At 37.3% G+C, this 25,654-nt stretch overlaps 3 protein-coding genes across 3 annotated transcripts; 1 reads left to right on the forward strand and 2 right to left on the reverse strand.

Moving 5' to 3' along the window:
* The first annotated feature begins 6,600 nt into the window (after positions 1 to 6,600).
* LOC101305275 (transcription factor TGA1-like) lies at positions 6,601 to 12,179 on the forward strand. The gene is made up of 9 exons (XM_004302163.1): positions 6,601 to 6,784; positions 8,278 to 8,446; positions 8,539 to 8,613; positions 9,451 to 9,510; positions 9,593 to 9,670; positions 9,788 to 9,851; positions 10,415 to 10,686; positions 11,008 to 11,235; positions 11,582 to 12,179. Exons 2-9 carry the CDS (start codon positions 8,288 to 8,290, stop codon positions 11,732 to 11,734), a joined length of 1,089 nt encoding a protein of 362 aa, XP_004302211.1. The 5' UTR covers positions 6,601 to 6,784; positions 8,278 to 8,287; the 3' UTR covers positions 11,735 to 12,179.
* Positions 12,180 to 12,240: 61 nt separating this feature from the next.
* Positions 12,241 to 17,237, reverse strand: LOC101305568. Its single transcript, XM_004302164.1, has 4 exons — positions 17,212 to 17,237; positions 13,971 to 14,291; positions 13,387 to 13,662; positions 12,241 to 12,872 (listed from the first exon to the last, which is right to left on the reverse strand). The coding sequence occupies exons 2-4, from the start codon at positions 14,238 to 14,240 to the stop codon at positions 12,669 to 12,671; spliced, it is 750 nt and encodes a 249-aa protein (XP_004302212.1). The 5' UTR covers positions 14,241 to 14,291; positions 17,212 to 17,237; the 3' UTR covers positions 12,241 to 12,668.
* Positions 17,238 to 18,059: 822 nt separating this feature from the next.
* LOC101305858 (alanine--glyoxylate aminotransferase 2 homolog 1, mitochondrial-like) lies at positions 18,060 to 23,425 on the reverse strand. Its single transcript, XM_004302165.1, has 10 exons — positions 23,036 to 23,425; positions 22,433 to 22,663; positions 21,914 to 22,084; positions 21,612 to 21,755; positions 21,319 to 21,498; positions 20,907 to 21,132; positions 19,265 to 19,378; positions 19,070 to 19,156; positions 18,832 to 18,899; positions 18,060 to 18,181 (listed from the first exon to the last, which is right to left on the reverse strand). The coding sequence occupies exons 1-9, from the start codon at positions 23,273 to 23,275 to the stop codon at positions 18,856 to 18,858; spliced, it is 1,437 nt and encodes a 478-aa protein (XP_004302213.1). The 5' UTR covers positions 23,276 to 23,425; the 3' UTR covers positions 18,060 to 18,181; positions 18,832 to 18,855.
* Between the last annotated feature and the right edge of the window lie 2,229 nt (positions 23,426 to 25,654).

Here is a 25,654-nt window from a genome sequence, read left to right on the forward strand (position 1 = left end):
GTTTGCAGTTTAGCACCACACTACTACACAATCACTCCTCATGAAGATGTCGTTGAGAATGAAGAATTCGAAGTCACCTACAAGAAGGGAGGGAACCACCTCAGCACCTGACCACCGCGGTACCAACCCAACACTTACATTAAATGACCGCAAGCGCGTGTCGAACCATTTTATCGATATTGTTCCAACTAAATCACATGTTATCATTTAGTTTTAATTACAAAACAGCTATGTGCAGTTAGGTGTAATAATTTTTATGTTACTTTTTTTCTCCTCATGTGAGATTTTTCATCTCTAATAATTTAGCCACTCACTAAATGGCTAAAAGATCACACCTGGACAACAAATAGGTGCAAAGAGCAACTGGCGTTGCCGAGCAAAGATTCTAGCTAGTCTCTCGCCACCACCGCGTATGTCCTCAAAGAGATGATTAGGAAACACCAGCACCCATGCCACGATCCCAGACAAGACGAGAGCGCTAAAGCCTTGCTCCCCCTATCAAGTCGACTCGACGCCGGAGTACTTTGCTGCTTGGTCGGAGCAAGCACCAAAATTCACCGCCGCTGCTTCTCCCAAAGTCCTAGGTTTCAGATTGATGTGTGTAAGACTACCTTTGTTCTAATGACAAGGTGTGATCAATATACAACACAACATTTTTCCAGAAAAGAGATAGTTATTGTTATAGAGTCGACCATTCCAAATTCTTCAAGAAATCTAGAATTCAAAATATATTATTGGCTTACAGAAAGAAAATATTATGAAACCTAGCTATATTTGAAAACGTTTTGCAACCAAGTAGAGTGAGTTAGATGAGCTAACCACAAGTTTCCAAGTTGCATGTTGCCAAGAATATACATTCTAATTGGAAAAAGCCATATGATCGAAATTCAATTCTATACGATGCAGTGACCAAAAAGAGGACAAATCGATGTTTCTCTATTCTATTTTTAGTCGGACTGTTTTACTGGGTATTGCAACTTTAGTTTTCAGTTGAGAATTAGGTAGACGATGTCCGCACTTTGTTGGTTTAGGAGTCGCACTAATTAGTAGCTCCATTAGGATGTCTTGTTCAGACCATTTGATTTGATGTTTGTTGTAAGGGGTTACTAGCCAGTAGCTTCCTGATTCTATTGTTCATACAGCTTTTAAAACTTCAGTATGAACGAACTTATTTGATCGAAAGAAATAAGTTGAGAATTAGGTAAAAGATATCATACAAATGATAAGACATGTCCTAATCTACCATGCCACCACACAAAAAGGAGGGAGGGAGCAACATCAAAGAGAGCAGAAACTCAAAACGTCGTATAATTCTCTTTTGGTGTCAACACAAAAGGCCCCATCTTGTGCCCCTTATCTATTCTCGATCGATCTTTGTGACTAATCTATGCTCAACTTTTCCTCCAAGAAACCAAAAAATTGGGCTAAGGCCTTCTGATCATTTCTCAACTTCGAGCTCCAGTCGCCAAATTATATATGACACTGCATGTATTCCAGCTTCTAAGTGGGATACAGGCTTTAGCCCATTCAGATAATCCTAATTAAGATGGTCATCTAATTAGCCATCAACATTAATTAGTAGTAAGCGCTATTTGATCACACTTACCTCGGCCTAGTTTGTTAATCTTGGAGCCCTGTTTACAACGTTAACTGGAACTGATGAGCACAGCATCTTGATAGAGAAAAGAACTTAATTTGCAGATGGCATATTGTTCGGTGATGATCGATGAACGAGTATCGCCTTCATGATCAAGAGGGGCGCCGGACCGGACCGTACAGTTTTTCCTGGTTGCTTAGGCTAGGTAGGAGTTGATTAAGGATTCAAGGACATTGATCGTACTATTTAATTAGAACGTAGGTTTTGAGGTTCAATCTACTCGATCGTTCTAGATTTCTAGGTATATATATATATATCCATGTAGCCGAACAAAACAAAGAAGACTCTCGTCTGGATGATTTCTGCAATTTTCTCTTCAGTACGTACGTACGTACTGTAGTCCTTCATCAGTATCCATCACCTGCATGCATGCGCACTCTTTTCTGTTAATTACTTGTTCTGAAGTACACACTCTAAAAATAAGAAGATTCAATTCAAACGTGCTTCGTACGGCAGCAGAATCACAATAGTGAAGAGGAAACATATTATATACGTACGTGAGCCAAAAAGAACTAGCCAAGGACGATCGATGATCATAGTACGTACGTAGAATCTTTCGGAAACAACTAATAAGACCCTAGAAATGGCATAACCCGAATCGTATAATCTCTAGACTTCTGCAAAGGCGCAGCCAAGCTAAACCCAAAGTCATGAATATTGTATATATTTGGAGGATATATAGCTAGATTGAGAATCTGAATTATTGTCATGATTGTTTGCCCTGAATCTGAAGAGATCGAGTGGTGACGCCAACACTAAGCCGTTGTTAGTGGCAAGCCACTTTAGATTGCACTTGAGAATATATAAGACCACAAATAGGGAAAAAAGGAAATGTTTGCGTGACGATGCTTTAGATTATTCAAACACATACACAGAGCTAGCTAGAGAACATGAAAAGGAAAATCACTAAGGAATCCAGCCAAGCCAACCATTCATGCATAGGACACCCACCACCATCATTCCAAACTTTATACACACCATTACCACCAACGACCTAATTTTATTCAATTATTCATCTCTGCTCAGCTTATCCTATCTTGAGATTAATTTTAATCTAACTAGATAATCCACAACTTCGAATTCTTTGTTATTGTATGATTAATTGGTTAGCTAGACGATTTGTGATGCCAACTGGACTTCTTGATCAATGGAAGTTGGGGTTTAAATATTGCATCAGAAGACAAGAATTGTTTATCAGCAACCAAACACGGTGATCAGTAATATATGTATTTGTTTTCTCTGGACTCATTCTCTTTTCTTCCATCGATCTGTAAACGAAGATATGCTTTTCCCACACTGTTTTTTATTTTCCCCTAGCCTTAATCTGAATTCCACAATTCTCTCTAGATCCTTCTCTCTATCACCCATGTTTTATATATTCTCGAACGAGTTAATTTACTAATAGACACAATTATGGTTGTTGTGAGCTTAAGAAGCACCATAGCTTAGTTTGCCAGGGCCCTTGTTCATCCCAAATTAACTACCGTAAAACTTAATTATCATTAGCTTTGTAGAAATTTTCTTTTCAATAACAATCGCTTAGTGCCTAGTATCATTGGGTCAGCGGCATAGTCTTTCTTTTATAAGTAGAAGATCGTGATGAGTTCGACTCACAAAAAATTCGTTCATGCATTTGAGTTGTTTAACTGATAAAAAAATTATCACTTGTCGAATTATTAGTTTTTCCTTTACAATGCAGTTAATTTTCAATTCAAGTACGGTTCAATAGGATAAGTAACGATTAAGATGGCTCATGAGCTCTTACCAAAAAAGAGATAGCTCGATCATGAGCTAATTCCTACAATACTTTGAGTCTCTGAGTTTCGACAATTCAATTTTGTTATCAATTTGAAATTTTTTAGACAATTCAAAAAATAACGTACGCTCAACTTGAGCTCAAAAGCTAAACCCTAAACCATAAATCAACACGGTTGGGACTGTCATGGCTTCTTAAGATATTGTGGGAGCGTATATGTATTGCACTGGAGGAAGAATGCACGTGCCCCCTACATGCTCGTTGGTGTTCACAGATATGGATATCACAAAAGTGAGTGTGATGAGATTTCTATTCCAAAGCAAGGACCTAGAAACAGGTTTTGTTTATTCTAAAGTGTGCTAGCTACACAGTGTGGCAACTTGTACTGTTTATATATATAAATGGTCCCAAAGAAAAAGAAGCTTACACTTCTTATCCTAATTACCGATCTAATCCAACGCCCTATCGTGTTGTTGCGAACTACCTTTTCTCTTAAAAGCATTACAACTTTTCTTTCCCCTGGAGAATAAAGATGGAAGAAAATTATCGACCTGAGACTTCTGATAGAACATGCATGTCATTTTCGGGACACTTTTGTTTGATTGCTCAAAATTGGATGGATATTTTATCGATCACGAAATACTGGATATTTATAAATAGAGTATTATGTATCCAAATATATAGTTTACGATCGCAAATACACCAATTATTTCAATTACAAGACTCAAAAGAAGGGCATGCTTTCAAGATTTGTTCTACAAAAATCTAGATTAAAGCTGAAACAGAACCTGGACAAGAGTTTTACAGCTTGACAGATCTGTATCTACAAGCTATATTATAGTATCGACTTGAACATGTTGCATGAGACGACTCTTGTCCCCGGCCGTAGGATCATTTGAAGGGCCAATTGCATGCATATTTTAGGTTTCTTTAGTTAGGTAGCGCATCGCCAACCTTTCATAGCCTTTTGTGTTTGTTATTGTTGGCTTCTTATTCATCTGGTACGGCAAGCTCTATGTGATCCAACTTACTTAATTATTTGTCGGATTAGGGTTTGCGTGCTTAATCTGGCGAGTTTGCGTGCTTAATCTTGCTGCTCAATAAGTCATCAATTTCATTTTGTCTAGGAAACCTAAGGCCTTGTTTGGTTGATGAAAAAGAAATTGGTTCCTTGATTTTTCCTATGTACATGGAAAAGAAAATTTCTCACTAGTTTTCATACCAAGTGTTTAGGAACGTCGGGAAAGTAATTAGAAAATGTATTTTACTTTCCTTTCTAATGTTTGGTTTATAAAAGATAGGAAAACAAGTAGTATTAATTTACTAATTATATCTTTAGTATTAAAATATAAAATATTCAATTATGATTCAAATATTTTGTGGATAATTTGATAATAACATTCATTAAAATAATATTTAAAATATGCAATTAATATTGAGAGAGATTGAATCCCATGGTATGTGGGAGGATCCAATTTCCTATATATTTTCATATATTGCAGTAAAGTCTTTTTTTTCTTTAGATGTGCCAAACAAAGGAAATGAACAACTTTATCTTCCCAACTTTTCCAATGATCCGTGAACCAAACAAGGCCTAAGGGTTAGTGTGATCGTAACATCGATTAGTTATTTACTATAAGCAAATGAGGGAGGAAGCTGTTGAAGTCATTTTACCTTTTGGTTCCCTCGGCGACATTCGTGCTATTATAGTTGAGAGAAAGAGCAATAATCATGCTCATGATGTGCAAATACACTGAAATTTTAACCATTTATAAATTGGGAATCCAATAAAGTCATAGATCTTAATTATTCGCTTTGTGTTGTGTATTTACATGCCGTGCACATAAGACTTTCTCTAAAGACTATTGTAATGACGCAAACTGGAGCTCCTCCTAGATGGTGTTTGGCCCCAATTTGAGGTATAATTCCCTAATCTGCAATAGTGCATATTGCACCAAATTGAACTAGTCCAAAATAGGAAGGTGATCATGTAGCCGTTACTGTTCCCGCTAAAAAGTCAAAACCAAAAGCCAATCACAGTTAGAGAATTAGACAAAAAACATAGAAAACACGACCCCACGCCCCAAAACCCCAAACAAACTCAAAGCGTGTTCACCAAACGCTCTCACTCTTTCCAAACCGCCACTCCATTATCTACTGCCCCATCCCTACCATACGTCCCTCCTGCACGTCCACACCACTTCCCCTTCCGCTTCCCGCTTCCGGCCGGTGTCCCGCTGAATCCCTGATCTCCGGTGAGGGTTTTGTGCTGGAACCTTACGCTAAATGAAATGTCTGAGGTTGAAGGATCCAACGTTAGAAAAGTAACGAAATTAATACTTATAAGTTTTCTTCCTCTAGCAACGAGTCCGATGTATTGAGAGTCGTAATTATTTCAAGAATAAACTTTTAATTTTTTTTGCTCATTCCGATTCTTAGAGTTTATCATCCGATAAAATATTCATAGATCATGTTTCGGATAAAAAAAAAAAGTTCATAGATTGAAAAGTCCAACAATAAAAAGTGAAGAAAGAAAAACCGAACTGCTTTTCATGAACAACAAATTCCGATGTACTAATAGTTGTTAGTATTTAACTATTTATACAAGGTTCCTTTATACAATAAAGTCTTAAAATTCCAAGTTTATTTTGCTCATTTGTTCCACGTCAATCTATGCATGAGAAAACAGATAGGTGATCTTGTTACTGATCCACCATAGTGTCTTATACAAAGTTACCTCACAGTTAATGTCTTAATGATAGATAGTGCAAAAAACATTACGCTTGTCCTTGTTTAACAAGAAACGAATGGACAGGTGCGAGTACGAGTGCGAGTGCAGGTTAAGAGAAGAGCGATCCACCTGGTGCGCACATTAGCGGTCGGTGGGATGTCACAGTGGGGGAAGGGAGAGACAAAGGATGTGGATTACGACGCTCTGTCTTGGGCTTAGTAGCTTATGTGGTAATCCTTTGACTCTCTCTCTAACCGTACAACACTCCCTCTCACACTCAGCACAAAATTACAAAACAAATTGGATTATTTCTGAAAAATAATTGCATAAATCGAAAATATCAAATTGAAAATTAGTCAATAATTGAAATAGGGAATTTTATTAATATGTTAATGCGGGAGATTAGAATTTGGGTGATTAAATAAAGTGGGAGAAGAAGTCTATTAAGGTGTCGTCTTCCCACTTGATACTTCTGCAAGATGATGGGACTTGGTACAGGAGACATACCTAGCTCGTCTTCTTCTTCATCTTCTTCTTCTTCTTATTCCACTCATAACTTGCACAAGGCCACCTCCAGCTCCCCTTTCTTGAATTTAGAGCGGGAAAAATAACCAGTCTTGCTCCAACTGAGCTTTCAAAGGTTCAATCTTTGGTTTCTGCTTTTCTGTTTTGTCTTTTGTCTTTGAACTTTCAGCATCTGTAAGTAAGTTGCAGTTTTGGGTTTTGTTTTTTTCTTGGGGTTTTGTTTTTTCACTTGAGCTTGGTGGTTTGGCTTTCTGTTCTTGCGTACATATCAAGCTTTCCTCTGTTATGATGGTTCTGGGTATTATCGTTTTTCGGGTCCTCATTGATTTGATGCTGAGATGAAAAAGAAGAGAAAAAAGAAAAAGGAAAGGATTGAGTTTCCAATTTTAGCAACTTCCCTTTCCCATGAAAAGACACTTCTTTAGTTTTTAGTATTTTTGTTTTGTTTTGTTTTGTGTACTGATGAGATGAGAATAAGTGTCTTTCTGAGTATCTGGATTGTTTGATCTTGTGTTGGACTTTGATTGTATTTGATTTCTAATCGTCGTCGTCTTCGGAAGTGGAAGGAAGGTGGAATGGTTAAACTTAGCAATTCAATCCTTTCTTGTTTTAGCAATAGAAGATAGGTCGATTGGAAGCTATGATTTCTGAAAATTTGTCTCCCCACTTCTCTGTGTTGTTGAACCTTTCGTTGTTTTTGAGTTCAACATTCTCAGCTTCTCCTTCTCGATTTATAGAGATTGTCATCCAAAGACAATCAAGACGGTAGGTTTTCTTGCTGTTAATAGAGAAATCGAGTAGAAGTGTATAACTTTGGTGTTGTCGAATTAGTACTGCCTCCTCCCCTTGCATATCTTGAGCTTTGAGGATATAACTTGGCTCCTCTTGTTTTAAAAGTTGGAATTTTAGAAAATAATGAACTTGTCAGTTGATTCAGTTTCTCATAGTGTTCCTTCATCCCCTTGTTTTCAATCTCTTTTAACTTATTTCACCGTGTTTACATGCATGGACATGTAAATTTAGATACTGAGATTGGTGTCTTGAGTCTTGTTGTATGGCATACTTGGTTCTGTTTTGGACTACTGTAAGCACATGGTACCAGTTGACTTTAGCACTAAAGTTGTACAATGTGAAGTTTTGATACCTTTTATACAGTATATTTTAGAAGCTTATGCTGATTTGCTTTAACTATGGCAGAAAAACAGAATATTTCAACAGGTTCAAGTTATTCTTGTGCTTTATGATACATTTATGTACTTTTAAATTGTAGGTTAGCAATTAAACATCTGTTGCCATGTTTCTTATTTGCCTTTCTATCTCTTCATTGTTATTTAAAACAAGTTGATATGGATCTTAATACAAATGCCGGTCTTCTTGTTCTTCTTTTTTGAACTAGGGCTCATATATAATGATTTTAACTCTAATTGTTTTATTATGTTCTTAATATGGCAGCTTCTAAGTATGTTAGTTTGTTGCTGTCTGGCGTTATTATAATTGGTGTTGGTTTTGGCATGTTGATTGAGATTATAGAATTAACCACCAAAATGCTATCTGCTCTATATCGTATGCTTTATGGCATTAAACTGATTTGAGTTTTTCTATTGTCAGTCATAAAACCATGAATTCTCATTCCACCCAGTTTGTCACCTCAAGAAGGATGAGTGCCTATGAGCCAATACACCAGATGAGCATGTGGGGAGAAAGCTTTATGGATAATGGTAGTTTGAATGCCTCAGCATCCCTGATCATGGATGCAGACACAAAGCTAGATAATCAGGTAAAGGTTTTAAAATTAGTGCTTTTGGTTTTTGTTTCGTGAGGAAGCCACAATTGTCAGTTTCTTAAGCTGTTGTGATATTATTTTTCTAGTCAGAAGATACCTCTCAAGGACTCCTGGGACCTTCAAGCAAGTATGACCAAGAAGCAACCAAACCTACAGACAAGGTAAAAGAGATTGTGCTTTGCCTCACTTCCACATCTCCTTTCTTTATTTAACTAAAGATCAGGTTCTTTATATTGACCTATATATCTAGGTCGCCAAACTAGATTTTTCTGTTGCTTTCAACTGTCTGCAAACTTATAGGCTGTTACATTTCTTATAAAAGTTATATTTCTCCTCCTCAATTTTTTACGAGACAAACTGTAATGACCTCAATAAATTATACAATAACAATGGACAACTGGTTCACAAACGCAAGAAATCTATACCATCTATGCACCTCTATATTCTTCAAACACAAACAATCTATACCATCTATGTCCTACTAATTTCTGTTGAAGCCAACACACTGCAATCTGCAAGAGTTTGCTGAAGCCAAATTGTTGCACTTCATAGATATAGACTCCCTGCTTGGATCTCCCAATTCAAACCAGCCTCCATATACAACCTCTTAACAAACGAAAAGTACCTTCACACTGCACATAAACATAATCTACCCTCCCTCCCTGCATTTTACAAATGACGCACCAGTGGGGAGGAAGGCAGGAGTTGGCCTTTTCCATTGAAGCATATCACAGGTAATAACCTTCCCATGCACCCAACCATCCTAACATCTTAATTCAACGTGTGTCAGCATGATAGGGTTAATGACCTTAATCATAGTATGGTGCTTGCTTGCTAGATGTAGTTAAGTATAACAAGTCAGTGTTAATGAGTGTCATAATATAGGGAGTGGGAAGAATTTTACTTGTAATGACTCCTATATGGAAAACATCATTTCTGAACTGTCTGACCACTCAGCAGCTTATGAATAGTAATATCTTATTTGTTAAACAATTTAGGTGCAAAGGCGTCTTGCCCAAAACCGGGAGGCTGCTCGTAAAAGCCGGATGAGAAAGAAGGTGAGGGAAGTGGTATGCGTTTTAAAAGATATTATACGTGCAACAAGTGAATTGAACTAATTTGATGACTTTTAATTTATAGGCCTATGTTCAGCAGTTAGAAACAAGTCGTTTAAAGCTTGTTCAATTAGAGCAAGAGCTTGACAGAGCAAGACAACAGGTCAGGGGAAATTTAGCTTGCTTTGTTTTTGTCTTATTGCAATTTATTGCAAGTTCCTAAAGATCAATAGGTCTAGCTTGCTAGTAAATAAAAGAAGCAATGGATGATTTTTTGTAGGGTCTTTATATTGGAAGTGGACTGGATGCTAATCCTCTGGGATATTCTGGCAGCATGAACTCAGGTTTGTTTGTTAAGTTGCTTTCTGCCATATAATTAGTATTGGATATGAAACTATAGGTAGTTAATAGTTTATGGATTTCAGAATGTATGCGATAAACTGCAAAGTCTGTTTTTTTTTTCCCCTTTCGTTCTGGTTTTGAGTTTGTCATATCTCAATGAGAATGGAAAAATCATCCATTGTCAAAGTTCACCATCAAGTCTCTGTGCCAAATGATATATAAAGCCTTTGCTTTGCAATTTTTTCTTGCTAAAATTTCAATCATTGCATTAGTGTCCCCCAAAGTGAAGTTGAAACTCTAACTCCATCTTTTGAAATGGTGGTGTCTTTTTTTGGTCGCATGACTCCTCATAGAAAACTTAATATTTATGCTTTCACAGAACGTATAACCTGAGTACTTGACTTTAGTTCAGTAGACCATAAATCATAGTTTATTGTGTGTTGCTTATAATCTTATGAAATAGTTTTCCTCGTTATTACAATTTCTTATATATTGTACGATCTGTATCATTATCTTTGTCGTTCATGTTGTTGTATTCTCAAGTTCAAAACTCTGGCATCCACAGGTGTTGCTGCATTTGAAATGGAGTATGGACACTGGGTGGATGAACAAAATAGGCAGATTTCTGAACTGAGGACTGCGTTGCAGGCTCAGATAAGTGACATAGAGCTTCGTTTTCTTGTAGATGGTGGCATGAGTCACTATTTTGAACTTTTCAGCATGAAATCAAAAGCTGCAAAAGCAGATGTTTTCTATGTAATGTCTGGGATGTGGAAAACATCAGCTGAGCGGTTTTTCTCGTGGATTGGAGGATTTCGCCCTTCAGAGCTTCTTAAGGTACTTTTTACTCCCTATATGTGGTTTGGTGGTTTGAGGATTTCGCCCTGACTATGAGGTGCTTTTGCGTCCCAAAAGAAATCCAGTGAATTCAAATCTGGTTTTATTTATTATATTCTTGTATTGATGTTGTGATGAACCTATGCATATCAATTACTAAGATAATGCTTTAGGAAAAGACTTACTGTTCTATTTTGTGATGCTTAACCAATATGTTTAAAACCCATCTAGTTGAAAAGAATTCACTGACATATTTTTTGAGATGTCATTCCATTCTCGAGGATAGGGTGACTCTAGTTGATAAGTTTATGTTGATTACAGGTTCTTCTGCCTCAACTGTGCCCCTTGGCAGATCAACAACTTTTGGATGTTAGCAGCCTTAAGCAATCATGTCAACAAGCAGAAGATGCTCTTTCACAAGGTATGGATAAACTACAGCTCACTTTAGCTTCGGCTGTGGCAGCTGATCATCCGGGTGAAGGTATTTATGTCCCACAGATGGCCATCGCAATGGAGAAGTTGGAAGCTCTGGTGGACTTTGTGAACCAGGTAATGTACTGCATACATCCATAGACCTATTGAATGGTTTTGTTCCATATGCTATCGTCTTTGTATTTAATATCTAATAATCATAATAATCATTATAACCTTAATAATCATAATCTTCTATATCCTTCTCTCCATCAATATATGAAAATGTTAATGCTTGCTTGTAAATTGCATTTTTTGAATGTGTGCTGAATAAGAGTACTTTTCTGGCCTTGTAAAATGGACCAGCCATTTAAATTCTATTCTAAGGAAAGAATACCTCTTGCCTTCTCTAAGTGGAAGCATTAGGGAGGCATGACTTGTTTGTTTAGGCTTGGATTATCTAACGATATTTTTCTCCAAACAGGCTGATCATCTTCGGAAGGAGACCTTACAGCAGATGTCACGCATCCTTACAATCCGCCAGGCAGCTCGAGGCCTTCTTGCTTTGGGAGAGTACTTCCAACGCCTCCGAGCTTTGAGCTCCCTTTGGACAACTCGACCTCGTGAGCCTACCTAATCTTAACATGAAAGACTGTAGAAAGCTAAGATCAATGTCCAAACAAGATAAGCACCTGGAGAATGTTGCTTCCAGTGTTCCACGACCAGAGGTACCCTATGATATTGTTATTCTGTACACATGTAGGCATAATCAGCGTTTCTGACATTTTTCCAGCAGCATCCCATATTTTGAGAAGCTGTAAATATGGATATAGCCATTTTGTCTGCAGGAAGTTTGTAAGTAAATTATTTCCAGTTCTTCTTTTTGTAAATTACGTCGACTTAGGAAAGTTATATTGAGAATTAGTTCTCAAGCCTATTAGATGGAACTGTATCATGTAAATTTTGTTACGAGGGATTTTATTGTATTGAAATCGGTCACATAGAATGCTACTGAGGGTCCTCCTTGTGCTTTGAAAGTCAAGGTTAAGAATAAGAGTTTGTGTTTTGGGAAGGCCAAGAATAAGTGCTTTTGTGTTATCAGATTTCCTTAATCATATTGAACAAACGTGCCAACATGAAGATGTGAAAAATGATCTTCATTCTGCTAGAAAACCCTGTAACAGACTACCCAATGTAACTGGGATAAAACCTGTAAAATTCTATATGAAGTTTTTGTATCAATACTATCCATATGGTATTAACACATACTCAGAACAAGAAAAAGACGTACAGTTCTAAACTTGTACTCCAGCTACTGCAACTCAATTTTCTTTTGACATTGCAGCTCGTTTTATTGCTGTTGTAAGAAATGTAAACCCAAGTTATCAACAGTTGTATCAATAGTGACTCAATCTAACCAAGAAGTTTGACAACAATCAAAAATGACTTTAAGACAACAAGGAAAGGGAAAATGTCAAGGGAAGGTGGGCAAAACGATACTAACATGACCCGATTGTTGATCTGAATTTGATGCTAAATAAGATTGAACAGTATGGCGGTACTTCACAGGGCTATCCCACCAAGTCAGGGTGCTGATTATGGCCTTCCTCCAACCTGAACGTATCATTCAACTTCTTCTTGGTCAGCTTCTGGTAGAACTTTCTCCATTTGTACATGGCACGCTTCAAACGAGCACTCTCGGATCCTGAAAATAGATACTTGACGTAGTCTTTTGCTAGACGAGTCCACTCATCGCCACTGATGATGTAAACATACTGCAACAGATATTCAAATTTCAAATGTGATTAGATATCAGATGGGGGTTAGAGGACACATGATGAGTTCTCTAAAATCATATTTTCAATTAAAGCATGGTAATCAAACCCCACAAACCCCATGAAATTGAAGCCAACACAGACGTGATAAATTATAACAATCAATGGTGTGAGTAACCTCTATAAAATCAAATGGTTTCTCACGGATCTTCTCCCATACCAACAACCAATTTTGCTGTCAGATTGGTAAGGATATTGGCCAACTATGGAAGCCTATTCTTATAAGCAGCAATCTGTTAATTTGAAACTCGCAATCTGTTAATTTGAAACTCATATTACTAGCTAGTCACACACCAGTCCTGTGTTAGTTACTTAGTTGTAATGTTTGGAATTATGTGAACTGTGTGATCTTATACTCTTATGTTTCATTTTACCTTTCAAAGAAAACAACAGGCTTAACAGGTGCGACTTATAATAAGCATGTGATATCCTGCAAGAGAGTGAGGGTTCTTACCAGAAAAACAACCCCAATAGTTGCTAGAATCACTTGCAGTGTTTCATTAATGATTCCACCAAAGCCTCTGCCATCTGATCCACTAGAGCCCCCATTGCCACCACCCCCATTGCCACCACCACCGCGGATACCACCATGATTGCCGCCGCCACGTTTTACACTGGTTTTGTCTTTGTAGAATTCTTTCTTTTCAATCTGCTTCCGTAATACATTCTCTATCGATAATTCCTCCTTTAGATTACCGGTTGCATTCTCAAGAGCTTTCCATGATGAGCCCTGGTTGCATTAAGATGCGCAGTGAGTATATAATTACTGGTATGTATTTGGACACTCCCGGAGAATCTTGCACATGGCTTTCAACTCTACTTATATTATTGGCACAAGCCACCCTATGGACATCAGACAAAAAAATACTAATCCCCCTACTAAAAATTACTTCATATACGAGATTAGATCAACAAACATTGAAACATAATAACTCCATAGTTTACTTCAACCATAAATATGTCCTGTACATAATTCAACATATGTACTCCAACTATTTTGCAGCAAAGCAGAACGGGACTTACAGAAAGGTCTCTTACCTCATCATCACTTCCATTCTTTCCCTTGCCGCCTAATAAGCAGACAGGTGAAGGATGTTGGTACATAGATGAAGCCCTGCATTTCTGGTTCTTCAATATGGGTATGCACTGTTGTTGATTTGATGCATTATGGATTGTCAAGGAAGAATTTCGAAGGGGAATTGTAGCATGGACTGGTAAAATATATGGCTTAGACGAGAGATGCAGAGATTGAGAAGTTCTTCTGACATAGAGGCTTGGTTGGCAAGAAGTAATCTGCAAAATGCTCATTCTCGATAAAGCCTCAGCCTCGGTGTAAATCTCACATGAAGATGGGAATCTCTACATTACCATCTTCCAAATGTCACGGAACAATTCCAGAAATTTTGATAAATGTCAACTTGAAAAATAAGCTGGATAGATATTGTATTAGTCCAAATTCACACATGTGAGTAATCATGTCACCAAAATCAACTCGAGCTACATAACAAATTATATGGAATTTCTACATGATAACATAAAATTCAAGATAATATAGTAGTTGTAGCAACATTAGCATGAAACATCAAAAGCCGCTCTTATCAAACTGAATTATCTGACCTATCTCTACAAGCTCAGTATCAGCTGTCCAATATCAAAGACTAATTTATAGAAGCTAATAATACACGCTTGATGACATTCTTGAACATATCAAGATACTTGTATCTCCAGTGATAGACATAAGACAATAGCAGCTCACGATAGACTAAGCTAATACCAATCAGTATTTGACATTAAGGACATGGAATGGCCTTGCATGCAGTTGATACGTAACAGTAGCTTCACAGAGGTGCCATATTTTACATCAGGAAAATACTTGAGAGTTCTGTAAAGGCATAACAATATCCAGGCCTACCTTTCCTTACAGAAGAAAATTATTAAAGTCATAGTTCATTGTACCCTTCTAAAATGAAGCTTAATCTAGGGCTTTTGTACTACTATACAAACGAGTGTTTTCTAATTAGTTATTTATTCATTAAGTTTGAGAACAAAGATGCTTTACTAAAACAGACTGTGAACCAGTCCACACACAAGGACAAAATTACAGGAACATGACTAACTAATCAATGCTTTCCGATTCCACATAATAGAAGACAGTCTTACATCCCTAACAGACTCTGATACAGAAATCAATAAATAACTTTTTCCCCCCAATTACTCCTGAGTCTCTTTGTTCCTAAAAATTCGATTGTTCCCCATTCAAACCACCCAGATAACCGCCACAAAGCTTTTCCCTTCCTCCCTCTTCCAAAAGCCCTAGGTGTATAGGGTTTATGGTTGCTCTCAACATCTCTGGTTTAGCAGCTTGTTTGCGAGTTTGTATATATGCAATTTTTTGTTAAGACCTCTAGTTGCAATACCACTAGTCTTGAAGTGGAGAGCTCTGATACCTTAGAATTTAGATGATGTAAGTGCAAGGATTCAAGATGAGAAGCTGTTAATATTTTCAGGGAGACAACTCAAGGAAGGGACATCAAGTCTATGAAGAGAAGAGAATCACTCTGAAATGCAGATTTTTAAAACTTCGTATGTCTGGGAAGAGAATCACTCTGGGGGTTGATAGCTACATGCAATTAAGATTTGGTAGGCTAAAGTACAATTTCTACTGGGAATCAATTGGAGGATGACCATACTTTGGCTGATTGTTACATACAAAATGAGTCACTCTTGACCTTGGGTTTAGAACTTTTCGGCAAATGCAGTCTCATCTTGAACTTTTGAGTGGTAGAAATCACTCTTGAGGGTGAGAGCTGAGGTCTAATGCGATTTTCAATGTTTAAGTCCATATGATTCAAGATGAGGAGGATTTTCCCCTAGAACAGTAAAAGATATCCATAGTGGAGTGATGTCGGATGATGGGAACATATGCTGGCTGATTATGGCTTTGTGGAAGAAACTGTTCTGCCCCTTTTTATTGGGGGCTAAGTACCACAGTAGATGAAGACTGTTTTCAGATACATCCGTTGAGGGAACTATCTTGGTTTTCCATCGATAACCTATTATGATTTGAGCTTGCAAAAAAAATAAGCCCCTAGGTGTTGAACTTAACAAAAGGATGGCACCCCTCCGGAGAATTCTATGTCATTTCAGGTTCTCTAAAGAGATTGGACCTAAGCAGTTGAGCAACTTCACAATGAATCACAACATGCATGGTCAGAACTTTGTTCCATCTTTTGGCACATTTCAATTTGAGTTTCAGCAAGTATCCAGTCTCTTCTGGAGCATGTCACATTTGTTGTGTTAAGCATGGGTTGCTCATGCCAAAAAATTGACCTTGGGACGGACTTTAGCTTTCCAAATCACTGCTGGCTCAAATATTAGGAAGAAACTATCTCCACAGGAGTTCCTGAAGTAGGAATTTGCAGACCGCACTAGATTCGGACATCCATACTCTCAACAGTTTAACACTTTAAAATCCATAGCAAAGACTCAACTTCTCCAGGTCATAGCCAAACCAAATCCCTCTAAACCCCAAAGTCCGAACTCATAGAGATCCCTGACCCCTCAAACCATATCAGCTACTATGTAATTATGGAAACACGACAACCAATACAATCTTGGGAACTCCTCTTTTAGAGCCACATCTCCCACCCAATTGTCCTCCCAAAACCTCTTCCTCCTTCAATTCCTTACCTTCACTTTGGAACACTCTACGACCCCAAAACCTTGCAAAACATTCTCCCACAGAATGCCTAAGTACTTTATTGGCGGAGAATCCATTCCATAACCGAATTAATTAGCTAAAGTTTACAGTTTTCTAACTTCCATATCTATTCCAACCAATGAACCTCTTGGGCCTCTACATGATCTATCAAAACATCACAAATACACTACTTAGGAAAAAGCCCTAGTAGCATCGAGCATATATACTACATGACTAAAATCTTTCTTTCACCTACAAGGCTACTTCTTCACATTCGAATGACCCAGAAACCTAACTAAATCATCCACCTTCAAACTTTCTAGTCTCCGGTTCTCCCATCTTTACATCCAAATACTAAACCAAAAGCACAGAAAGCAATTCCTTTCAAACCAAATGACATGCAGAGATAATATTGGTGCGCCAAAACCTAACTACTATGATTAGCACATGATCGATGAAACTAAAAGAAAAAAAAGAACAGATATGGAAAAGTAACAAACCCAGAACATGAAAATATGGGAACCAAATATAAAGTTATGAACCCAAAACATTGATCAAAGTAGAAGGAGTAGATGTTACCTGCAATTGGGTGAGAGTTGAGAAACGGCAGAGCTTTACAGAGAGAGTCCAGACTGATTAGGCTGCTGGGGTTTTGAAGGGTTGAAATCAGAAAATATTATAAAGGAAAGAAATAATAATTGCCCGCGAGAATCAGTTAATACAACCTAACCGTTGGATTAGCGTGATCCAACGGACCATAACAACGAATCGACTTAACCGACCTTGAAGAGTTTTTTTTTTGTTTTGTTTTGTTTTTTTGTTTTTTGTTTTTTTTTTTGAGAAGAGACATTTAAGAGTTCAAGTCTATTGAGTGCACACAACATGAACACAAGTAACTTTCTTCTTCCACCTCTATTGAGTTCAAGTCTGTTGATTGCAAAGCTCTGGTCTTGTTCTAACCATAATGAATTTGTGCCTTGTAACATTAGAAAGAACCAAGTCTAGCACAATGCAAATCATTGAACGAAAACGCAATCTCAAGGTTGAAATAATATCATTTGCCGCTCTCTCGGGTCCTGATGATCAGAAGCAAATTGAGTGACCAGACCATTAGTCCTGGTGGCAGAGAACCGTTTATATCGTCTCCAGTTTGTCGAAGAATTGGAAGCCACTGTTCATCATGAACTTCTGATTCATAGTTTTGGGTTTTCAGGCAAGTGCTCCAAATATATATGGAATTTTAATCTCTCTACTTGAGGTTTTTTTTTTTCCGTACTACCTCTCTACTTGAGATTGAGTAACACCAATTCATGATAAAAACAACTGAAAGTCCTTGTAGAAATCCAAATACTCCGTCATATGCTACTCCAGCAATGCTAAGTGGTCTGTAGATAATAGACGCTAATAAGACTGTAAAAATAACCATGTACATAGCAACACAAACTTTCGAACTTGTCGTTAGAATAGAAATGGTTGCATACAAAATCATAACCTGGGAGTGAAAGCTCAGATGGTCCTAAGTCCAAAATTATGCACTGCTCTTACTGCTCTGCACCAACACCAATTCAAGCATAAATACATTTTAGCGACCATCTTAGAGTAGAAGGCATTGGCAAGTTGATCCTATAACATGCTGAATGCATGCAATTTCATAATCATCATAGATACTAGATAGTAAGCAAGTTGATCACCCAAAAAGAGGGCTTTGAATACAGCCTTTTGGGACTTTTTCAAAGCCTATCTGCAGCAACTTCTTCAGGTTTTAGTTTGTGTAATAATGAAACCACGATTAAGGTTGCAAATTGAAGAGAAAGCACATACCGTAAACGCATAAGATTATGTTTGAAACCGACATCTCAACATAAATGATTTTGTCAAACATGTTAATTTCAGATTTGATACGGTGCGAGTCCCCAGTTCACACACCCTCCCCTCATAGGCCTAAAAGCTGGAATATAGAAACCCCAAAAAGTTGACAAGAATAGGCTCTTACATGGTCTAGCGTCATCTTTGTTTGGCAATGACTGCTTTTTACCTATGTACTTGTATTTTTGAAGAATGAGGTTCAGGGAAAGACCAAGCTGGCTAGTTCTCATTTAATGACCAAAAACCTCAGGAAGTTCACTGTACATTACTACATCATTCAAGTTTCCTAGTGGATGAGCCTCCTAAGTCGAAGCAATTTTACAAGAACAGAACCTTTTATTTTATCTAGGATTTGCTTCACAACTTTGACATAGAATAGTCCAGTGCATCTACAAGAAAATCTGCACAAAAAGACAAGTAATAAATTAGGTAGGTTATCGAGGAACAGTGTGTACTGATTTTTATCAGCTGACAGAACTAATATCATTTCAGTAGTGTTAGTATTGATCAGTTTGTTCAGGAAATCAGATGTGTGATCTTTCATAGCAATCGCAAATGATATAACAAGTACCTGCATCGTCCTTGTTAAAACACATTGGTGGTTTTATTCGAAAAACGTTACCATGCAAACCACCTTTGCCAACCAGGATTCCAAGCTCTTCAATCAGGTGGAACATAGTGATTAGTTATTTAGTAAACAGTTAACTTGAAAAAATGTAATTTGAAAGAGGAGCTTCTATTGAGAGGGTCTCTTAATAGTTAATACCTCGAAGTTTTTCAAACAAAACCGCAGTTTCTGCCTTGGCAGGTGTCTTTTCAGTCCTATCGGTCACCAGCTCCACTCCCACCATCAATCCTCTACCTCTGATATCTCCAATGACTGGAGCAAAATATCATATTGTAAGAAGTTAAAACCACTTTGCACTAATATATGACCAACTTGGAAAAAAGAAGTACGGCATTCAGAAAGGACTTGCCAAATTTAATACAACTGATGCTAGAATGTGCAAGCTGCATTTGGTCAGGTGATAAAATCAAGTCTTAAACATGATACAATTGTAACAGAGAGAGAAAATAGAACCAATTGCACATGTAATGGGCAGCTATGTCCAAATTGGCTATGACATCTCCTCACAGTATCTCAGAAATAATCTAACTACGATATTGTAAATGACACAATAAACTTATTTGTTTTGTATCCAATTGTTTTTATCAAATGACACTAATTGGGTAATGAACAGCAGCTCAATTCATTGCCAGACGAAAAGGAACAAGGAGATATGGAGTACCTATATTAACAGACAAAGCCACAATAAACTATTCTGGAGATCAAGTCATATCCTGAGGTATGCTCACGGACTCGAATCAATTGAATATGTTAGCAAGTAAAAGTGACTAGTTTACCAGCACTTAACAGGAAAAGGTCTGTTTGATTTAACCACATAACCTCCAACATGCACAAAAGGAAGATATGACATGTCAATCTGTCATTATGGCTATTTTGTAGCCTCCAGCCTTTTACTTCAGTCCTTGAAATATTGTCCTTTATTTAGAAACCACGGAAAAAAATAATAAAAGAGAACCACTCGATGGTTGCAAAACCAAAACCAAAAGAACAAATAGAAAAGCCACAAGCAGAGCAACCCCCGAACATAACCCCTTAATTACACTATGAAAACTAGCATAAAACAAAGACAACGGACAAGCAAAGATGGCTAAAAAAGGGCATAACCACATACTTAGAAAAATTGATACGTCCACTGTTCTCACAACTAATAGCCATTGACAATAAACCCGAAAGACAACTGGCTACAACAAGCTTCACCCAATAAATCATCATCGTGCCAAAAACATATGAGACCCTATTGACACCCAACATCACCAGGTCCACCATTTAATTTTGATCTATGCAGATTATAAACCAAACAAAGAAAAGAGCTCTACCCTATCCACTTTCTTTTGTATCTTGAAAACAAAATCAATTGGGGATTTTCAGTAAAGAAATGGAAAAACCTAAGCCCATGTCCACCAACTTGTGACAAATGATGTCATTTTTCGCTTAAGAAACTTTGCAAATTCTATGGCCTTTCCACAATTGCCTCTCACCAGTCACCCATCTACCCCATCGAAGTTGCCAACTATAGAATAGGTGGGGTCAATATCTCTTTAAATGAAAATGATGGAAAACAGGAAAAGAGTGGTTCTATTGTTTCAGAGAATGATGCAAGTGACAAGCGCTGTTCAGCTATATAGAGTAATTCAGAAACTTAAACTAGCTCAGCTAATCTCCTATCCAATGAAGGACCATGAGAGAGGCAAAACAGAAGTGCTAGATACTTAAAGACGTACATGTATAGACTATAGAGAAAGACACTTTCTGAAATAGTAAAAAGTTCAAGGGTACTTACTGTCATGTTGCTGTTGAAGATCTCTCAAACGTGCAAGCAAATGTGAGCCAACATCAGCAGAGTGACTTTGACGCTTCTCCTCATCAATGACTTTGAGAACTGCAAGCCCTCCCGCAGAGCATACAGGGTTTCCACCATAAGTGTTGAACAGTATTTTCTGTGCCAGTACACTTGCGATTTCAGGAGTAGTAACCACTGCTCCCAAGGGCAATCCATTTCCAATTCCCTGAAAATTTGTAAATTTGGAATAAATTGTGTGACTAGTATTGTAAATAAGTACTGTGCCTAACTAAATTCAAAACTTGGGGCAAAAACATTATGCAACTTCATCATAAACTACTGAGTTGAATCAAAACACATAAGCCAAAAATGTAAACTGTAAATACAACTATCTAATGGATATGTGAAAGACCTTGGCCATAGTAACAATGTCAGGAATAACACCCTGGGTTTCAAATCCCCAATAGTGACTTCCGGTGCGGCCAAACCCAGTCTGTACTTCATCAGCAATACAGACACCACCAGCCTTTCGGACAATGTCATAAACCATCTTTAAATAACCAGGAGCCAATTCAATGGTTCCTCCGACTCCCTACATTTAGATAAAGAGAAAAAGAACTAATTAAATAATTAATCATCAGTTGCCTAATCACAATAGTTTTATGTACTAAACTTAAGCCTATTAGATCCCAAACCAGTGCTGACCTGAATTGTTTCGGATATATATCCAGCAATTTTTCCAGAAGTGCCGTAATCGATGTGATCTTGCACATCTTTGGCATAACATTTGGCATCAGCGCCAAAGATCCCACGGTATGGGTCTGGATTTACCACGTGATGAATTTCGCCCTGCAAAATTGGAACTGCTCTTCAGCAGATTTTCAGAAAATTGGCATGTTCCACTAAGTGTTGTTTACATATTAGAGAGTTTTGAAGTTAAACCAAATACGGATGAATTCTCATTTCAGATTAGTGAGTACTAAACATAAAACTTATTTAGCACAAACCTGTGGAATTGGATACTTCCATGTGTTCAATGCTGTCAAACCAATCGTATTCGAGCTTCCACCATGATATGCATTTCTCAACGCAATCATACCCAGACTGCCACTGTACAGACGGGCCATCAGCATTGCTAACTCATTAGCTTCTGTCCCAGAATTTACAACGTATACAACCTGCATTAAAAACCATCTTGTTCAAGATAAAGTTTTAAATGAATGATGGCATAGATTCATACCACAAAGCATCTGTTTCCATCTATATTGAAAAATATATAAGTTGAGGACAAAAAATATTGAAACTTTGAAAGTAATAGAAGGTGATAAAGACAGAGAAACAAAAAAGGTGAACCCTGGCCTGCAAATAACTAAAGAAGTTCTATATGGTTGTTAAATTAACATGTCATTGAAAAGGCTTAAATATACCTGACTGACTTATGACCTATATACTCATTTTCTACTATGAACAAGAATCATACACAATGTCAACAACTCATCTGGAGATACCAATTGAAGATAACAAACCTTGAGATTTCCAGGCATTTTTGAAGCCAACGCCTCTGCGAAATCTGCGATTGCGTGGTGCAAGTATATGGTTGTAGCATGCTGAAGAAGCTGACTCTGCTCCGTTATAGCCTTTAAAACAACCGGATGACAATGTCCGCAAGAAACAGTCACGATTCCGGCAAAAGCATCGAGGTAGCGCCTGCCATCCTCATCAAACAGATATTGCATCTTCCCTTCTACAATATTGATCTGTGTACACAACCAATATATTTGAACCCCAAAATACAACAGATGACAAAAAAACAAAAAACAAATGAACTAGTGGTACTGAGAAAGTGAAATAAGCATATAAAGGGATCAAAATCAAAACTTTAAGAATCTGGACTGATCTACACACATAAACATATATGCATCAAAATCATTCTAAATATAATAAATAATATAAAGGGATCTTAACATTCATGGCCCAGTTGAAAAAGACTTAATCTTGATTAAAACCATCAGACACTAATATCAGTCCAATTGAAAAGTCTCCATCTTGGTTCACAAAGACTGCTCCTTTTAACTGTTGGAATCAAAAAACAACTAAAAACAATAAAGGAAGGAGAGAAAGAATCATACAGGCTTCTGGTAGAAGTGGAAAAGAGAAGGACCCAGAAACTTCTTCCGCTTCTCGAAGATCTCATCGGCGCGTGGCCCATTGTACGGCCTCGGCTCGTAATTGAACGGCGGCAAAGAAGGCACATCAGCTTCGTCAGAAGCATTAGGCTGAAGGGTAGAGAAAGAAGAAGACACTCTAGCACAACCAATCTTGGGTTTGGCCAAGTCTCTTACAACCACTCTGAATAGCTGAAACGCCATGGATGTTGGTTTTCACTTTTCAGAGTGAATGGAGCAAAATGAGAAATGGGGTGGTGTGAATGAGAGAAATGGTGAAGTGGGGGGTTGGTATTTGTAGGGAAATTTGGAAAGAGTGTGTGCTGGCTATGGCGTGGAGTGTGGAGGTTTGTTTGGTTTAAGCTTATGAGGGCAAGATTACAAAGAAGCAGAGTCGGATAGAGAGGTGAGTGCGTGTGTGTGACTCGATTAAGATTCCTTACAAAGTTGGGTAATTATGATGACGAGGGAGCTAAATGAGCTATGAGTGGTTGCTTTAATGCTTACATAAACAGGACACTTTGGTGGCTGCTTACATTACAACTTTGCAATGTTGAAGACTTTGGTGGTTGCTTACATTACAACTTTACAACTTTACAAGGATGAAACTAGGGCTGTAACCCGATAACCGAAAAATAACCACATCAAAGCCGAACAATAACAAAAAAAACCGACGAAAAAAAAACCGCACCAAACCGCAAAAAAATAACCGAAAACCGAAAGGTTTGGTGTGATTTTGGTTTCAGATGTCTGGAAACTGAAACCGAACCGAAAAACCGATTATATATATTGTAAGGAAATTATATTATTTATAGATATATATTATTAATATACATAAAATTTTATGTAGAAACTTGGGCTTAAATGAAGCCCCAAAAAAAAAAGGATGGCCTTGCGTTCTTAGTCTGTTCCAACATTACTACATTAGGGTAATATTAATTGCATACAATGTTATAGGAAATTGTGAACCAGATTTTGCACAATCTTAGTGTATTGTTTGTGAAATCATGTGTCTCATGAAGGTTGTTTTTGCAGGTTTTTGGACTTTTGGTCATGGAGTTTGCTGCTTTTGTTGCTGAAGTGATGATCTATCATCTATATGTTCATGCTGTTCTAGTTTTTCATTGTCTTTTTTTTTCTTTTCGAAAACTGTTATGTGGCATTGTGGGCTGCCCTTTTTCTATTTTTTTTCTTTTCTTTTCTTTTCGGAAACGGTTATGTAATATGAGACATTTCTACTTTCTACTTTTCTAAACTTGGTTTCTTTATAGAATAACCGAAAAAAATCCGATATAAACCAAAGAAAAACCAAACCGAACACAATTGGTTTATGAAAAAATAAGTGAAAAACCAAACCGAACCAAATCGAAAAAATAGATCGGTTTGGTGTTCGGTGTCACCTATTAACCACACAATTCAAACCGATTAACAGCCCTAGATGAAACATTGGTGGTTAAATTCGAGTCATAATTTCTGGTGTATTATTCTGCTCTCATTCACGTTGCTGCTCGATTGGTTATAATTGTAGTGCCAATAGTCATGATGTTTAGGTCATTATTACCAAAAAAAAAATGATGTTTAGGTCATCTCCAATCTAAAAGGCAAAAAGTAGGCATGTGAAAGTATAGTCATGATTTATGTACTATTCTTCTGTCATCCATGTTGCTGCTCGATTGGTGATGTTTATCTCAGTGCCAATAGTCTTGATATTGTTGATGCTCCCTTTGTTGAAGTGATTTGGTGGATCCCTCCTGCCTCGAATTGGGTTAATTAAACTTCGATGGCTTGGTTAATGCTTGTTCTGCTGTTGTTGGGTTCGTAGTCAGGGGCTCCTTAGGAGTCGTTTTAGTGGCTGGAGTTGGTCGACTTCCTATTTAGATTGTCCGAGTGTTTCACCCTTAAAAATGGTCTTTTTACAACTAAAAGATTCAACTGTTATTGTTGACGGATATTCTCTCTTAACCATCAATTGTGTTAAAAAAACGTGTGATCTCCTGACGTCTTAAATTTCATATATAGGATATTCTTCACCCTTATTTTTTTTTTTTCGATTTCAAAATATTCATTACCTTGCTAGCTGTTTCAACAACATCAATTTTACATATGTTTATCATGAAGCTAATTTTGTTGCGGGCCTCTGCTCACAAGTTAGGGCTATGCCTTCCCTCATCGGAAGATTTGGCTTGGAGTTTTTCCTTCTCAAGCTTCACAAGCGTGATTTCAATAGTAACCAAAATTGTTTTAATGATAAAAAATAAGAGTAGGAATGGCAATGAGGAGGGTAAGGGATCGAAAAATCATAATCATACCTTATTCATTTCCCATACTCATACCCAGCCCAATCACCGTAATAAGATAATAGTGATTTACCGTTCCCGTCCCCGTCCCCTTTAGGAATTAGGTCCCCATACCCGCCTTGATCCCTATTAATAATATGATTAAGCTACTTGGTTATGTAAAAAAATTATAAAAAAAGAGAGTATGAAATTGTGATTAAATACCAAAATAATATTAGTTCCTTGCTTATTTATGGAATTTGGGTTTTGGTTTTGGTTTCGGTTTAATTAAAAAATCTTTTTTTGG

Source organism: Fragaria vesca, linkage group LG6, assembly GCF_000184155.1.
Source record: "Fragaria vesca subsp. vesca linkage group LG6, FraVesHawaii_1.0, whole genome shotgun sequence".
Classification (NCBI taxonomy): domain Eukaryota; kingdom Viridiplantae; phylum Streptophyta; class Magnoliopsida; order Rosales; family Rosaceae; genus Fragaria; species Fragaria vesca.